Source organism: Labrus mixtus, chromosome 8 (genome assembly GCF_963584025.1).
Source record: "Labrus mixtus chromosome 8, fLabMix1.1, whole genome shotgun sequence".
NCBI classification, from domain to species: Eukaryota; Metazoa; Chordata; class Actinopteri; order Labriformes; family Labridae; genus Labrus; species Labrus mixtus.
In genome coordinates this window covers 16,109,138-16,127,802 of record NC_083619.1, presented here as the reverse complement: position 1 = coordinate 16,127,802, position 18,665 = coordinate 16,109,138, and the positions used below count along the sequence as shown (strand labels likewise).

The window sequence follows — 18,665 nt, the reverse complement described above, 5'->3', positions numbered from 1 at the left end:
GTCCGCCTCCTCTCTGATTCAGTCTGGAAACGCCCTTGTGAAAATGGGGTGATTGTGTTCCTTCTTCATCTATTAACAACACCTGGAATACGCCCAGGTCACTGCTCCTCCTGATGTCGGAAGATTCAGACATAAAACCCTACCATTTCCCTGAGCTGGAGGCTGAGGACGGAACCTGCAGAGTGTCCACCTCCTGCAGCCCGATGACAAGAGGGGCCTCAGGGTGCAGCTCCATGGCACAGCTGCACCGGATGGGAGGCTACAGCACAGGTGGGCCTGGCCTAGGCCTACCATCCGAGGGCAGCGACAGCAGCGGTCAAGACCCTCCTGCCTTACCGCACAACCACCGCAAGAACATCCGCTCCCGATCGCTCCCCGAGGAGGACGTGGAGATGAAGAGCAGCGGGTCCAGCGGGAGCGGAACAGAATCTCACGGCAACGAGAGTCATGGCAACGAAAGCCGCGAATCAATGGGCAGCTCCAATGGCAACAGCAAAGACTCGGCACTGCTTGAGTCTTCTGAAAGCAACAAGAGGTCAGTGATGGATGTAATCATAAAGCCATAAGTAAGCCTGCTTCTTTCTGACATGTCTCAGTGATTGTTAGTGTAAAAAGAAAGAGAAGCTAATCTAAAACGAGTTCAAAGATCTTGTGATGGGGACAGTGAAGACGAGAGGTCATCAGCAGGAGATATTAAATCGGATAAAGTTATGGTGAACATTTTTTTAATCTATTGACTATTTGGCAATAATGCTTCCTTGAGCACACAAGTCATGTAAATCATGAAATATGCAGGGATGTGTGCATTCATTAGTGTTAATACAGACACAGAGTTACATCCATAAATTCTCTTTAAAAAAAAGAAAGAATCTGATGAATGTATTTCCAGTCCAAAAAAAACAAATGTTATCTTTTTGATATTATTATTTGAACACTGGCCTTGTACTAAACTTCTTGGAGCCCATTAGTTTTTCCTACAGTTGTATTAGTAGTTCCTCCTCCCCCGTCCTTTGGCCCTCAACCATATTCAGAGTGACTGTTGTCTTTTAGGAATAAAATATATTACATCATGTCTACTCTGCCTTCCACCTCAACAGACGGGCTCTAATGCAGCCATTAGCATGGCATGCGTGCGTAAGAGTTGACTAATGTCAGTAGATAAGTGACCTGGGGCTGTAGTGATGGTCATCCAGGAAGCCATGTGTTTAAAACATTAGCAAACCTGCTCCATTTCCTCTGACCACGAGAGTGGTTGAGCTGGAGCTAAAAATGTAAACGGAGATGAATCTGAATAACTGTTTTAAAATGATATTCAAATCGGTGTTTCTTCCTGCCACCTGAGCCCTACCTGAAAGACATACAGGCCAAACAGACATGATATTTATCACAGGTTGTATTTTTGGAGGCTGAAGAAGACTGACATGGAACATAATTCCATTTTACCACAACAATGTCATCCATCACTCCCTGTGAATTAGATCTCATCCCATTTCAAATAACACTAACCTAACTGTGTCATTGTCAAACAAACAACATTAATACCATGCATGCTACAGCATAACTTTCCACTCATAAGGACATGGTGATAGAGAAAATATGAGTTATGTATTCTTTATCATTTTGCTTTAACAGAGATTCTGCGATAGTCAATACTTTTAAGGTAATCATATAATAATAATAAATCACAATATATTGTAAACTGAAAAATATCAAATGGCTATAAAAAGGTCAAGTGCAGGATTAAATATATTGATTCATTACTATTGATATCAATGTTGATGTGTTGATGACGATATCTTGCCATATTGATATTTGGTCCCACCCACCCCTAATTGTACGAGCATGTGTCTGTAGTTTCACAGCTCATGAGCTCTACAACGTTTGGTTCAAGTCATAATGATAGAACATTTCCACAATTTACCAAAGAGCCGGGACGAGTCCAAAACGTGACCAAAAATAGGTTGTGACACAGCACGATCTGCCAACGAGACAACTGCTGTGGGTTTTAGGCTCCCAGTTGGAGGATTGGATATTTGTCAGTCAGGAGTCTGTAGGCTGGCTTTTTCTTCTGATGCCAGAAGGGTTGTGTCACGCTCTGTGACTCCTTGTTAATGCCATGGCAACAAAACTATTCTCTGTTTATCATTGGGCGGAAGAAGCACAGTTGCTTGCTCTCGCATTCTTTTCTCTCCCACTTTCTGCCCTGCCTCTCTTACCTAATTTTCCACGTCAGACCAGACTTTTTTTTTTTTACCACTCCTTTTTCTTTGTCTGCATTTGTCTCACACCCAGGCAGCTCCCTCCCTCATGTAGTGATGTGAGGACTGTAACTACTTCCAAACTAATGATAAGATAGTGCCGATGTTTTATGCCTTGAGTGACATTTACACATCTGTTTATGTGTAAGCCATCGTGTGATATTTAGTGTCCTTTAACATTGTATCATTCACCCAAAGCCGCATTTACTGGTGTGACAAAGACCATGCTTTACCTGTCTGTGGCTCTCAGCTGTGCACTTGTAAGAGACGAGAGAGGGAAAAGGTGCAGTCAAAATACCGCCTTAAAAATGCAAAACTCCTCTTTGCCTTATTCATGCACAGTTGATTCCCTTGTTGTTCCTGTCTCTTCAATCGGATGAGGTAATCGGTCAAACGTTGACCCTGCCAGTCAGTGGAAAGTTTATGACTAAACAAGGCCACCTTGCGCTGATCTTAACAGAAACACTTTGGCATCTTTTGGGAACATGTTTCCACGACTCACGGACTAAATACAGCCGTGTCAATTAACCTACTGATCACTAATACAGGTTAAGACTCTGTTGCATTTGGAAGCACTGACTGCAAATGTAATAGAATTAGAACCCTTCCTTTTGCTAAAAGCGGCTGTGTGTAAAGGACTTTTCTATTCCTGGAAAGGTAAGCAGGTTAATCATGGTCACCCTGAGATGAGTCAGTGAGTCACTATTTCACAGCTGCTGTAATGCTCATCAGATAACAGTCGACTGTCTACTTAGTGAAAAAAATATTCAAACTTAAAAAATATCATGACACATGTTTTTGTTTTTTTTATACTAAAATGGCTTTCTTTCTTTAATAAAAGACTCCCCCCATCCTTGTTTACAGCTTATAAAACAACTTGTCAAAACTACTCATCACAAATGTACTTTTTTTACATTTACGGAATTTATTTGGTACATTCACCCATATTTGTAAGTAAGGCTGTCACTGGCACACACAAAAAAAACTTCCCAAAGAGAAAGCAAAGAAATATATTTAGAAATACAGAAAATTCATATTTCTGTATGTGTTTTCTGAGATCTCCTTCGAGCTGTCTCCTAGCTATCAGCATGCATTTATCATGCATTAGTTTAGAAGCTGCATGTAATGCTTTTGATTTCCTTTGGGCATTGCATTGGGCTCACACCCACAAAAAACAAGGAGGATTACATCCTTTGTATAGCTGATACTCCACCGTATCTACTTAAGGTCTGCTTAGAAGATGCAACATTGAACTGTGGCAGAGCTCTGGCTCAGAAAGTTTTCCACCATGTCAAAGTTTTATCCTGAGCTGAGCAACCTTTCCTCCCCTTCACCTAGGAGAGAGAAACAGGGGGTGCAGACAGATACGCTACCCAACTGTTAATCGACCTACTCTGAATAACTGTTTCTAAATCTCACTCAGTCATACGTGAAGCCTAGTCTAGTCTAAAAGCAGCTGTTGTATTCTGAAGCACTAAAGGCTGCATTTAAAAGGCTTAAACCCTTCTTGTGCTTGGAGAAGCTATTTGTGAAGGGTTGTTCTATTCCTAGCCTGGTAAGTAGGTTATACATAGTTACCTGTGCTGTGATTAGTCATTGCCGCCGAGGACTTTCATGTATTAGTGTAGCGTTAAGCTTGTAGGCCAATGAAGTGGATCCCCCTAACAAAGGCACAGACATAAGCCCTAGTCACTCATGCACAAAATTCCTGAAAATTCCCCCAAATGTTGTGGAAGGGCTGCATATGGGACCAAAAGCAGCTAATTTATCTACCTTATTCATCAACTTTATTCAGATTTTTTTCTGCCGCCCATAGTACCATTTCCTCCCGAAGTTGGAGTTGGCAAATGTGTGAACACAGATGGGAATATTCAGGGGAAAAAAAATCCGGCTTTAAGAGACATGTGTTAACAAGCAACTCAGGAATATTTCAGGAGCTACTCTGAACAATCATTCATTGTTGATACTGACTGTTTTAGGGCACCAAGAAAGCTGTTATTACAGGCCTCAAAATTTCAAGCTGTGCCTTTGCTACTCATTGTATTCAAGTCCCTAAATCTTACTTTATTAGGGCTATCCTGCCGTGCGCCCTTTGAGCTACAGGTGCACTTCTGGTCCTCAGGGAGGTGAGAGTGACCTCAGATTTGAAGTGTGGTTCTTTATAGCCTGGCTGCTAAATTAGAGGTGAAGCTGCATGTGCATTGTTCACTAGTCAATTCATCAAAGGCCCCTCAAAAACCTTTTATCCTTTTCGAGGCTCATTTTAGCAGCCCCCTATGTTGTGACACTACATATTGAGCAGGCTATTATTACCAAACTCGAGCACCCAATTAACATCAGGTGTCTGTGCCAGGTGAGAAGACCCTTCTTGTGTGAAATGTGTGCTTCAGGAATATCATTGTTATGTATCGCTCAAATGAACTAAGCAAGGACGTAATAGTGTTGTCTTTGTGTCTCTCTGTTATCAATGTAATTTCTGTAATGTTGGGAAATCTTGTCTCCTACAGCTCAAACTCCAACAGTCCATCTCCTCCCAGCAGCTCTAACGCCTTCAGCCTGTTGAGCTCCGAGCAGGACAACCCATCAACAAGCGGCTGCAGGTTAGTGCTCTAAAAAGCTACACTGAAAACACTTGTTTGTAATTTTCAGGACAATCACATCAATCATACTTGGGAACCAATAGTGCTTCTATCAAAGTATTTAATTATCTGCTTTTTAAGATCTATTCTACATGACAAATCTTTCTATATATCAATCTATATCTTAGGGACAGTTTCCATTGTTGCAATTCTCTGATTTGCCCCGGTGCATGTGTGTTTATGCATCTTACAGTAGTCAGGAGTCGGCCAAAGCCAAGACCCAGAAGGAGGTGCTAAAAACTCTGAAAGAGCTGAAGCATCTTCTTCCTGCTGAGAAGAGACACAATAACAAGTCGTCCACATTGAACACCCTGAAGTACGCCCTGCGCTGCGTTAAACAGGTGGAAGGTGAGAAAAACCTTTCCTATTTATTGAAGTCTATTCACACTCTAAATGTTTATATCTGTCTGTGCTTTCATTGTTCCCTCCGCATTCATGTGTAAATCTATGAATACAGCTATCAAGTGTACCACGTTGATGTCTTATTTTGAAATTGAGATACTAAAGTAGCTAAATAAGGGGAGAAAGAAAATAAATGAATGCATAACTTTGCGTTGGAAGGCACATTTTCTTGGCATTTCTAAGGATAGAAATAAGCCTTGAGAAACCATTACCCGGTCTTAATGTTTACTGATGGCAATGTGAAGTAGAGGGTAGAGGGTCTGTTGTCACTGAACGGACTCATTTAAGCAGAAGCCCTTAGACTTTATTTTCCCTCTCATAATTGACCTGTGTTCACTAACAAATAGTCCCTTTATGGATTTCTTATCATCCAATAACTGTTTCTGTTTTCTTGCAGCCAATGAGGAGTATTACCAGCTGCTGATGATCAATGACAGTCTGCCTTCAGGCCTGGATGTTTCCTCTTATACGATAGAGGAGATCGACAGCATAACTTCTGAATACACCCTCAAAAACAACGTGAGTCACTCAATTATCTTGAAAACAATAAAATGAATAATGTATCTATATTTTCAGCTGGGTTTTCTCATGTGTCCTATGCTTTTGTCACTTCGACAGGATATGTTTGCAGTAGCAGTGTCTCTGAACACAGGAAGGATCGTCTACATCTCTGACCAGGCTGCCTCTATCCTCAGCTGCAAAAGAGATGTGTTTAAGGACACCAAGTTTGTTGAGTTCCTTACGCCGCAGGATGTCAGTGTTTTCTACAGCTTCACGACGCCGTACCGCCTGCCCTCCTGGAGCATGTGCACTGGTGCAGGTATGTGAAAACTTCACTGCTCTCTAAATACACAGAGTCAATAATACCCAAGAGGGAAAGCTTGATTATAATAATAGTTGGCGCATAAGTGTGATGTGGAATGATTATTTGCACAGCCTACAAGTACTGCACTTCAAGGTACTTGGCATACATTAAGAAATGTACTAGACAAAAACATAAGTGAATGAAATCAGGGGCTTTCAGCATCATAGGGGGAGTCAGCCAGTGGATACAGGCACCCAGAAAAAGATTTGCTGTACAAGCCCAAATTTGGTGGCCCGTGGCACATTTTTATTCACTTTGTAGAAAATTCCATAACCACTTTGTTATTGTGTGCTATCATGACCAGGTCTTAACCTACACCCCTCTGTTCATGTTGCCTACAATCTCTGCTACACATCAGACACACCATTGCACAGAATCTGTTGTGATTTGTCCTACACATGCCTGGAAATATTTTGGCTAGCACATGAAATTCAGACTTGACTCTGATCCAACCTTGACTTTAAATTCATAGAAGCCGCCGATCTGCCCTCCTAAGTGATGTTTTTTCATGCAAATAACCAAAGCCTGACCACCTGCATGTAGCCGTGATCCTGACCAGCATTCGGTGAGATTGTGTTGATTTTGAATTAAAACATTTCTTTTTTCCCCTGTTCAGAGTCATCCCCGTCTGACTGCACGCAGGAGAAGTCCTTCTTCTGTCGTATCAGGTGGGTCAAACTTCCTGTTGGACCATCTGCTGCCTGTAACCCTTTCTAGTTTTTATTCATGCTTTCATTCCACTCTAGATGTGTTTCAATTAGTTTGTGACATCATGTGCTTGTGAATTCTAATCTGATGCTTTTTCCAGTCCAGTCTCATACATAATAGAACACACACACAGAAAACACACAACTTACTGTACTTGCAATAGCTCAACATGTTCCCTTTCTGTTTAACTAACAACACCTGCGGACAGACAGTCCTAATTTAGTTTGTTTTAATAGAATTCTTTTTCAAACTAATTTCTAGTGGTGGTAAAGAGTGCAAAGGCGATCTGCAGTACTTTCCGTTCCGCATGACGCCCTACCTGATGAAGGTTCAAGACACAGTACATGCTGAAGACCAGTTCTGCTGCCTCCTGCTGGCCGAGAGAGTTCACTCTGGTTATGATGGTAAGAAACACACTGCAGGTTTGAGAATCCAAGCTATAACTCGCACTCAAAATTGTTCAAGCCCATTAATCTTGAAGTAGATTTTTTTTCTTAAAACTGTTTTAATATCTTTTTTAAAGCTCCTAGAATACCAACGGACAAACGCATCTTCACCACCACACACACTCCGAGTTGCGTGTTTCAGGATGTGGATGAAAGGTAAGCCAAGTTTTGAGTCTGTGCAACAGAAATGATCTAACTGCTAAGGTGTCGACGGATTGGTGCAGTTGCTTGCAAGCTAACTTTGCCTTGTGTTTTGTTTGCCTCAGAGCGGTTCCTCTCCTTGGGTACCTCCCCCAGGACCTGATCGGCACATCGGTCCTCCTCCACCTGCATCCCAATGACCGACATATTATGTTGGCCATTCACAGAAAGAGTAAGTCTGCCAAAAAGAACTGATGAGGACAGAATGTCTTGGGTTGGCACAGGAAGCCCTTCATGGTCTGACTACATAATTTTGTCATTCTCTGCAGTTCTTCAATACGCAGGGCAGCCGTTTGACCACTCATCCATCCGGTTCTGTGCCAAAAATGGAGAATACGTCATTCTCGACACCAGCTGGTCCAGTTTTGTCAACCCCTGGAGCCGCAAGGTCTCTTTTGTCATAGGGAGACACAAAGTGCGGATGTGAGTATTACTGTCTTGTAATACCTAAGCTGATATATTGTGCGTCAGTCAGCTGCACTTTCTTTACATACCATATTTACACAGCCAAAGAAAGTAGAAGTTTTCTTCCTGCTCTTAAATAACTTAAAAACCAAACAAACATTGACAGCTGATCTTGTAGTCTTTAACAAAGTTTTACTCTGGACATCTGATGCTGCGTTTGTTTAGATTTTTTCAGTTCTGTTTTGGTAAATGTCTTGTTTTCTCAAGTGTATTTCTTTTTCTTTCTGGTTTATCAGGGGCCCTGTTAATGAGGATGTTTTCGTGGCCCCATCCTCTTCTGTTGGAGAAAGGAAGACTATGGACTCTGACATCCAGGAGGTTACTGAGCAGATCCATAAGCTGCTGCTACAGGTGAGAGCGGGTGACAGGGGGGACCTTACAGACCCTAAAGAAAGACCTCTCAAAATTAGAGCAAGGGTGTGGATTATTAAAGACAGATATACATCCTCTCCTAGCTTCACCTATGGCTATTTTTCAATCTCTCTCTTCCTTCTCTCTATCTGTAATCAGCCTGTTCATAACAGTGGGTCCAATGGCTACGGCAATCCAACCAGAAACGATCACCTTATGGGCATGACCTCCTCCAGCGAGAGCCTCGACAAGTGCAACGGGAGCAAAGTGGGACTAGAGGAGGAGAAATTGAGCAGCAAAGAAAGACCTGTGAGTAAACCAAGGAATTATTCAAGTACCAGATATATATTCACATGAATCAGAATACATGCCTCAATGTTGAATTGGGTTTCATTACTGTATGTTTATATTTTCTTTTTGAAAAGTCTTCATGAAATAGTCTTTCATGTATTAGAAATAAGACGCAGCTGAATATTAGTAACAAAAGATTTGTTTTGTCAAACTAATGTCGTGCTGACTTTTCTCTTTCAATTTCAAAGCGAACATTTCAGGAAATCTGTAAGGGGGTTCACCTCCAGAAGAACCAGAGGCAGCACACAGCCAAAGCGGAACACAAGAAGAGCAATGGCAGTAAGTCCAGTTGATTTCTACATGTCTATTTTTGTGTGTCATTTTAAGGAAGAGGAGAGAGTGTGATAGTTAAATGGATGTATTTCTCTTCTATTTGACACTGGGAAGATATTTGTGTTCTGGTTGTTAAAAAGTAGATAAGCTGTAAGATAAGAGCTAACTTTATCCAACTCCTCTCTGAACATGTGCTGTTTGTTTAGAGTCACTATGGCAGCTGATATTGTAGTTTGAGGTTTTATTATTTATCTATTTGAATCAATTGTCCAAGCCTACGACGATTCAAGACAACTTGAAATTTGACCCTTCCTGCACTCGACCCTAACTCTTGGCCTCCCTCCAGTAGAGTCTCTACAGAAGAGCCTGGCTGTTGTTCCACCAAAAGACTTGGCCGCTCCTCTCAACGGGAGGGAGACCGGGTCCCCTTTGATGGAGAGCAGGTCCTCTCTCAAGGAGGAGATGGCCTTCAATGACCAGAGGGTCTACTCCTACCAGCATGTGAGCTGTCTGGACAGTGTTGTCAGGTACTAAGATAAAGACTGAAGCCAGGACACTATTTTAACCATTTCTTGTAAACTTTTTAATTAGGGGTTATCCACCTAAAAACACATTATGACTAAAGTAAAGCTTTAAACCAGTGAAGACATTTATTTGGTTACATAGATTAGGTTTTCTTCGATTCATCCCATGGAAATTTTCTCACTCTGACTTTTCCTCTGCTGGGAAATTTCCAGTCAGTGTTTGTGTTTTAAAACTTAATCGAGATACTTCTGACGCAATTTCTACCAAATGTGTCTTTCTAAAAGCTATTCTGTGTTTTTAAATGGATTAAATAAACTAAAACCTTAATTAAGAAAGCTTCACCAGTTGTGTTGTTGTGTGTATGATGGACAATATTGATCACTGTGTTTTTATTCCTGAAGGTACTTGGATAGCTGTAATGGTCCCATCACCATGAAGAGGAAGTGCCAGTCTTCCTCTCACACCACGTCATCTAACTCAGATGACGACAAACAGAAAGAATCAAACAGCATGCAGGTGTCCGCAGGTATGTTTCAACAATTACTTTGCTACATCTAAAGGATATCAAAGACTTAATTTCACTTTATCATACAGAGCTGCAGCCTTCTCGGGCCTCTCTGCCCTTTTTACTCTTCTTTAAGACTCTGCAATGCCAGCTCCATGTCAGCATATCTTGTTCTCTGTTCTCTTGGCAGAACCAGCCTTGTTGAAGGATCAGTGTGGCTTCTCCGCTTTAGATGATCAAGACAAAAAGTCCAGCGACGCAGCCGCAGCGGTAGTGGGCACTGCACTACCACTCCCAGTACCTAACAAGCCAGAAAGTGTGGTGTCCATAACCAGCCAGTGTAGCTACAGTAGCACAATAGTGCATGTTGGGGACAAAAAACCTCACCCAGAGTCAGGTACAGTGCTGTGAAAAAGTGTTTGCTCACAACCTGAGTTTTTCTGTTGTTCATATTTCTAACTCAGAGAGATTTCAGATCTGTAGAAAAAAAAAAGAATTAGGAAGGTTTCCCTTTGCACAGATTGTTCAGCGTATCTCTTTATTTACGACAATTATTCAAAAACCACATCACCTATGTAAAAGTTGGTAGCTCTTTTATTCTTCTAATGGGTGTAACCTGTTATTATGTTGAAAGTGACTACTTTTTTAATCCCTTTGTTCCCTAGTCTTTATTATCTATCTATACAGTATGTATCTATTTTAAAGATCTGAAACCTCTTAGCGTGACAAATATGCAGAAACAGAAGAAGTCAGGGAAGGAGCGAGTGGTTTTTTAAAGCACTGTAAATGCAACTTCTTTCTTTGTGTCTTTGTATGTTTGTGTCTGGTGTCTTTGTCTCTGGTAGTGTAGTTGAGTCAATGGATGCTTGACAGCTTGAATCTCAGCAATCTCTTCTCACTAAGTCAAAATGTCCTACTCAGTCGAACAGTGTTTTTCGAGGGACATTGGGTCCCATTAAAAAAATAAAATAATAATAATAATTAGCAACAATGGTGTTAATGGTTCATTTCAATGTAAATCTTAAATCTGCACAAATGTGCATGAGATTTGTGTCTCTACATCTCAGTTATTTTAAACTTGATTGTGACCATTGCAGTCCATCACAAAAACAAAGATTATTGTGTTTATCTGCTGCTGTGTTTGTGTCTTCAGTGTGCTGTGGCTCATTGATGCAGTCATTCTGTAGTATACACATTAGACCAGTAATAATGTACTGGTCTTAGCATGTTTAGTTTATAGTTCTATAGCAAGAAACCACAGTCATACAGCTTGATTCTCATTGGCTAACATGAAGAGTTGGTAACTAACCACCTTGGAATACATTATGTGTCTCTGTTTCAAGATTATTTATTAAACAACACTGGATGATTAGGAATTCAGGCTGCTGCAGTGTTTGGTCAACATTGCTTTTGTCATTGTCATTGCAAATGTTAATAAGCTATGTGATACAAACCTCGAGCTTTCATTGCTTTACAATATGTTAAAGACATTTCCCTGCTGTCATCCACACAGAGATCATAGAAGACGTCCAGGTTACAGGAGAGGCAGCAGAGCCCAGCCAGAACAATGGGGCTTCTGCTTCTGCTGTTTCACCTCCCAGTCAGGAGAGGGAGTCCTACAGGAAGCTTGGGCTGACCAGGCAGGTCTTGGCAGCCCATACACAGAAGGAGGAGCAGGCCTTTCTGTATCGCTTCAGGGAGCTGCGCAAACACACTGCACTCAAAGTAGACTGCTCGCAGTACCTGGAGCGCCAGAGAGAACAGATCACCAGCAATGGTAACTCAATCAACCCCACTGACAGATCATATCAAAAGCCTAAGAAGGATAAGGAGAACTTATTTACAAAGGAGTATTATGGCCTCATTTACAAGAATAAAAAATCAGAAATTTAGGAGAATAAAAGCGTAAGAGAAGAAAGTCTTGCATTTTCTAGAATCTTTTGGCACATAAGAATTTTCTTTTCTTTAACGTGGCCCTCATACTCTGTTGGATTTAGTTCCACCACTACATTATTTAGTTTTTATATCTGTAGTGATTATTATTTGTAGTGATGTTTCTGTATTACCAAATGTCAGTGATAAACAGATAACAAAGACACCTGATACAGTATATTCTTATTTTTAAAAAAAAACCTTAAATTCTCTTTCATCCTCTCAAACCTACAGCTGTACCTGCTGCTAGATCTTGCAAACAGGTTGGAGCCGGAGCAGTGAATACCACGCGGCGAGGCACACGGAATAAGAAGACCAAGTCAAAGCGAGCGAGGCAGGTGGAGTCTTCAGACAGCGCAGTGTCCCATCACAGGCAACAGCACATTCGGCCTCCTTTTCTAAACCATGGCCTCAACCTCACATCTTGGTCGAGCTCTGACACCTCACAGTCAACTTTTCCCATGGCCTACCCTGCCGTCATGCCAGGCTACCCCCTGCAGGTTTACCCCAGTGCCCCCCAAACAGCCGCCACTCAACAAGGATATGGGGTCAACCAGGGTCCCCAGGCCACACCCTGCCCCTCTGTTATCCATCCTGCTGCCTATAATGCCTCCATGGTCACCCCGATCGTGGCCCTAGTGCTGCCCAACTTTATGTACCCTCCAATGGCTACTGGTCTACCACCACCTCAGCCTTTGTACCACCCAGAGACCAGCTTCTCTGTCCAAACACAGCCTTTCTGTCAACCGGGCTTTCCAGGCCAGATCCCCTTCGCAAGCCAACCTTCCTTCAGTGTTCTGAACCAGTTCAACTCTCAGAATCAATTTGCTCCTCAGGCAGGCAGCCTTGCCCCGTCGTTCTACTACCCTCCTTTCTCAGAAACCCCGAAGGTCCCCATGGAGTGCCAGTCTCGCTCCTCAACGCCACAGTCGGGAAGAGGTGGAGGCCCAGCATCGCCCCCCCTGTTCCAGTCTCGCTGCAGCTCGCCGCTAAACCTGCTGGAGCTGGAGCTGTCTGTGGACAGGCTGGACAGCACAGGGCTGACATCTGGAGGACAAGGGAATAACACAAGTGAAAGGGAGATGGGAGTATGTGACAGCCAGGCCAAAGAGAGGGAGATAAAACAGGTACACAAGAAAAACAAACCTGCTTTTAACTCTGCTTCTGTCTTTTTCCTCCCCATATATCTCTGATATATACCTGTATCTCTCAAAATGTCAATTCCACCCTTGTGGGTTGTCAAACTGCCGTAAGCAGGGATGTTCCACTGAGACATTAATTCAAATGTATCTAAACCTTTCAGGAATTAATGCCATGGTCACAGTGATTCCTTGATATATTTCCTTCTTAAAATGCAGCCAATATGCTATTAAATTACCATGCTATGTTTAAAGTCTAGTAATTCTAGACTACCGATTGAATGTGGCCCAGGGTGTTAATACATGATATCCCTTACACCCTATAGCCATCTGTCAGTCTCCTTGGTCCTCCAGGACCGTCGTATCAAGAGGGCAGGCCCAGTGTCTGTGAGCATTTGTCTTGGGATAAAGTGTGCTCTAGGCTGAGTTCTTGCAGCAAAGAGGTAGGCGAATCATCAGAAAACCTCCACACTTCTCCAATCCCATTCCCCCCCAATTCCATTTGTCAATTATAAGTGTAACTTCTTTTTTTTTTCATGATTTACCAGAATTTTAAAATCTTGCAATGTATGAGACTGAGAAGTTTTAAAAGACATAGTCTGAAAACCAAAAAATATCCGAGTTCCTTAAGGATGTCCTCAAAGTTAAATTGAGGTCTTATTTTAGTACAGCAACTGTACTGAGTGTATGACTGAATGCATGCATACACACACTCTTTGATTTTGCAAGGCTCTTTACTACGAGTTGCCCCACTTACTGTCGGGGTCACTGTTCTTTATGCCTCTGCTCGGGCCTGTGGTGTTGCTATTTGATCAATAGACAATTGTCTATGCTCACTGAAGTCTAAAAATGCAGATTCAAGTTGCAGCACAGCCAATGTTAACTGCTCTTGCCTTCTCTATGAGATGCAGGAGATGAAGAGGGAACCAATAGTCTGTTTGCAAGAGCTGGTAGGCCATGCTCCTCTTCAGTGTAAAAGCTTTAATGCTTTTGTTTGTTTGCAGGAAAGTTCGCGGGGCGATGGCAACAACAGCGACGTCAACTCTTCATCCAGTGACATGTTAGACATTATTCTCCATGAGGACTCCAGCTCAGGCACTGGCTCAGCCACCTCAGGGTCCAATGGTCGTGGAACTTCCGCCAGCGGGACATCCAACAGTGGGACATCCAACAGTGGGACATCTAAGAGCGGGACATCAGCCAGCGGAGCCTCTGCAAGTAGGACCTCTGGCAGTGGAACAGGTCAGTTTCAACACCTTATGGATTTGATGGCATATATGAACCTTCCTCAGGGGAAAATAAGTTGCAATCACTTGTTACAAAAAAGTTCATGGAAAGCCCATAAACTCAAAATTTACAAAATCAGCTGATTTTATTAATCAATTCCTTCTGGTAAGTTAACAGATTGAAAAGAAGTACAGGAATGTGTCGAGAAATCTACTAGAAAGACTAAATTTTTCAGAATGAATCTGATGATTTTTGTTCAATAATGTTAATACAAAATCTTTATTTCATACATTTTTTTGTGTGCTCTTCAGCTGTTGGAAGCAACAGTAGTAATTACTTTGGCAGCGTGGACTCGTCCCAGAACAGCCAGAAGGTCAACGGTCACTCGAGCAGCAACGATGGACGGCCGATGGACATGGGAGAAAACTACATCAAGTATGCACTGCAGGACCCGCCGTGGCTTCTCGAGGCCAACACAGATGACAATGTCATGATGACCTATCAGCTGCCCTCACGGTGAGCAGGAGGACAACAGCTCAGCCCATAAGGAATAGGATAGTGGCCCTGTAGATGATAATGTTTGTTAGTTTATCAGCCATCTGTTTGTTATGGAAGGCAAAGGGTGAGCATGCATACATGCAGTGTCATCTTCTCCTCATTAGTAAGCAGGTTTCCTGCTTCTCAACAGTAGCAAATGCTTGTGCAGCAATGTCATCATATCTTCATTCAAGTCTGAACTCTGCCTAAAAGCTACCATAAGCTCTTTCACTGTGATAATGTCCTGTGTGAACAGCCTGTTGTACGTCATGTTTTAAACTGTATAACCTTGCTGTTGAATCATCTGATGTTTTATGCCTTTTTGTTTGTCTCTAAAGAGAAGAGCAGTGTGCATGTCTCACACTCAGTGCAGTAGCCCTCTCTGACCACTAGATGGCACTTGTACACTAACACAGAGTAACCAGTTGTTTATTAGCACTTGGCTTCTTTTTATCAAAGGTTTCCATTGAAGCCTCAGAATAATCACAAAGATGATAGCTGTGTAATTTTAACAGACATTGATCCTCCAATTTTGAGCACATATCATCCAGCCCACTTATTACTAAACCAGACCTTTAGAAAGGTTTGTTAGATAAGACTTTTGGCCATTGTATTGAATGTGTTTGTGATTTTGCTGTTTTTGCAGTGACATCGAAAAGGTGCTCAGGGAGGACAGAGAGAAGCTGAAGCTGCTGCAGAAGAGTCAGCCGCGCTTTTCAGAGGAGCAGAAGAAGGAGCTGATGAAGGTCCACCCCTGGATTAAGAAGGGATGTCTGCCCAAGGCAATAGATGTTAAGGTAGATTCAAATGTTTTTAAGCAGCTGAGAAAAAATACAACATTGTATTTATGTCACTTTTGTTTGTGTATGGTGCTAAATTTTTATTTATTTGCACATTTGAATTAAAAGTTTTGATACTCATGGTTCTGCTAGCATGAGTACATAAGCTCGGCTATTTTTTTCAAAAAGTTGATAGATTATATCAAAAGTATTTTTTTGTCTTTCTTAATTAAAGTGTCAATTTCACATACATGTTCTTGTCTTCTCCTTTAAATCTCTGCTGTCCAGGTGTGCACCTGCTCTGAAGGAACCTCAGAGGCAACAGCAGCAGCAGCAGCAGCAGTGGAGGGTCGACCAGACCTGGACATCGTTGATAAAGACTCGGGGGATCTTGGCTGCCAGCAGAGGCCCAGAGACCAACTTTCAAATACTGTTGTCATCTCCTGCCACGGCACATCTCCTAGTTCTCAGACAACGAACTGCTCATGACTCTCAGAGTGACTTTTGTTACCCATCAGCCTCTTGTTCCGCAAAACTCAGTACGTTTACATGATGCTTACACAATTTATTGTGCTAGTCCAACTAAACCTGGACTTAAAAATCCATGTTGGTCGGACTGAAACTGTACAAAAATCTAATTTCTCAAAGACAGACCAACACATCTAGAAGATACTGCGGTTGGGAATCTATTTACTCTTGCTTGTATATCTCTCAATTGGCCAGAAATTGGCCTGGGTATTCCATGCATGTTCCCCTTTTCCGAGCCAGGTTATTGACCAAGAAGTTAAAAAGTAGAAATGCATTGAAGAGGCCGGTAAGAAAACAAGACGGAGGTATGAACATGGCTAGTGCTTGAGCGAGAACCACAGATTTTTGGACAGATGAGGAGACACGGTTTATATTGGTCAGCTGACAGAATGAAACATATTGACATGCATGGATGGAAGGAAAACAGTTTGATGCTTGTCAAATTGTTTGTTGAATGATTTGTCCATGACATAATAGGTCAACCAGAAGAATGTCCAGTACTTACTAGCTGAAAGGAGATATATCACCACCTACTGTAGCATAATATACGTAAATAAATCGATACTCCCCTGGTGCTTGTGTACTGGGACATGAACAGTAGTCCAATTATATGGCCTAATTGAGCTATAATTGTAGCTCGACTTAACTGTGCATGTAAACGTACTGACTGTGAAGAGGGACCTATGAAGCACCAGGCCCTTTACTCTTCACACACATTATTTCAATTCTGTTGTTGTCCTGCTGGTTTTTATTTATGAGTTGTGCCTATTTACTTGTCAGGAAACTACTCCATATTATCAAGACTGTTAGAATGTGAATATTCAAATGACACTTTATTGTTTTTTTTTAAACACACTTTGAAATTGTTCACCCGACAGACGTTTTTGATGTTCACATAAAGTGCTAGCATTTATTCATTTCTGTGTACCACGTCACAGTTTGCCACACCTGGGTTAAGGGCTTTATGCACTGATGAAGAGAAGCAGAACCCAATAAGGGAAATGCAATATATGCTCATCCACCGGGCAGCGGGTCCAACAAAGATGAACCAACGCAACGCTGCCAGGAAGTGGTTCTGTGGTGGTCTTGCTGTTGCAGATAATGACTGAATGTCAATTTTTCCTGGACACTGTGCTACATCAGCATGCAGTGGCAACAGGTGTAGACATGAATAACCTTCCAGCACCAGATGAAGAGCACATTGTTGGCTGCACTGGAAAATGAATGACACTCCTGTCTGTCTGCTCTGTTTGCTCTACTCCTCTCACTTTCTGGTGCTGCATACAGTCACTGCTTTTTGTGAATGTCTCTGATCATATATACAGTATATATATATATTTTTATATGCAATATTTTTATTCTGTAAAGATAAATTTGTGATATTAAGTTATGACGGAATAGTTGGCTTAAACAGGAAGCAGGACCAAGACTCATAATATTTCATGTATATAATATAAATATATATATATGATGAAGATTCCCACCATGGACTGTTACAAAAACTGGAGTTTGTGGTAAAGTTGGGAATGTGGATGTTTTCACCAGTTTGAAGGTGTGCCACATCACACTTGAAAATGCCTGATGTTGGTCCTCATAAATATAGAAAAGAGGATGTTGTGTAAGTGCCTGAAGCCCATTGCTGTTCAGGACAAACAGTGTGGTCACTTCAGAAGTCAGAGTTTAGGGTTATTGCACGGGTATAAAGCAGCTCACACACATGTGAGCACACTGTGTGGACTGCTTTGAAGCGTCTGCCTTAATGTGAGATTAAACATTGCTTTTCAACTTTTTGTCATTTCCTGATTTCATTGAATTTGTTTAATTATTTAAACCGCGATGTACATAATGCACATTTAAATTTTTCCTATTTTAATTATTTTTTAAGTTTATTTTGTTTATTTTCGTGTTTGTTAAATGTTCTCTTAATAAAATGTTCCCTAATTTGCGATGAGGCGAAGCGTCATACAATGTTTATTATTTTTATAAAGTCCTCTAATTAATGACGAGGGCAATTGATTGCTCAGCTGAAAAGCAGCACGTTAGACTACATTTTTCAAATACTACACTCATTGAGGAGAGCAGCTGTTAATGGGCCGATGACCAATTAATGAGTAATAGACTGCAAAGCATTGCCTGATGTGGCAGATCGATGCTTCAGAAACGGCTAAGATGAGGAGGAGGGGGCTGGTTCATTAGACCATTTTGGTAGGAAAAATAGAATGAGAGAACATTGACTTTCACATTTTCTCATGTAGATAGGCCTACATATTGATTATTCTTTTTCGTTGTGTACTTAGTGGGGACTGAGGGGACGAAATTGAGTGTGAGTGACTTATCTCGTTTTACTGTTTGTAGATGCCTTCCAGAGAAGATAAGCGAAGAATAAAATAAATCTTGAATAACAGATTTCAAAAATGTGGGGGTAATGTTTCCCCCATCCGTCCTGACATCATGACATTCGCCCTCCATTCACGAACGGATGTCTGGCCAACTTCAGAAACAATGCCTTCCTCTCTGCAGACAGACCACTGCTA

General features: G+C 41.7%; 1 protein-coding gene across 5 annotated transcripts; it reads left to right on the top strand.

Moving 5' to 3' along the window:
* per2 (period circadian clock 2) lies at positions 1-18,079 on the top strand. 5 transcript variants are annotated; one of them, XM_061044678.1, is made up of 23 exons: positions 1-535; positions 4,766-4,858; positions 5,091-5,245; positions 5,697-5,818; positions 5,918-6,119; positions 6,781-6,832; positions 7,134-7,276; positions 7,396-7,474; positions 7,585-7,691; positions 7,789-7,942; positions 8,221-8,335; positions 8,495-8,644; positions 8,875-8,965; positions 9,309-9,486; positions 9,886-10,010; positions 10,180-10,386; positions 11,503-11,766; positions 12,156-13,048; positions 13,387-13,503; positions 14,065-14,306; positions 14,609-14,803; positions 15,471-15,621; positions 15,892-18,079. In XM_061044678.1, the coding sequence occupies exons 1-23, from the start codon at positions 114-116 to the stop codon at positions 16,090-16,092; spliced, it is 4,458 nt and encodes a 1,485-aa protein (XP_060900661.1). In that variant the 5' UTR covers positions 1-113; the 3' UTR covers positions 16,093-18,079. The 5 variants fall into 5 exon arrangements, with proteins under 5 accessions (XP_060900661.1, XP_060900660.1, XP_060900659.1 ...); XM_061044677.1 differs by having other exon boundaries at positions 9,306-9,486; positions 14,065-14,303; positions 14,606-14,803; XM_061044676.1 differs by having other exon boundaries at positions 9,306-9,486.
* The last annotated feature ends 586 nt before the right edge of the window (positions 18,080-18,665 follow it).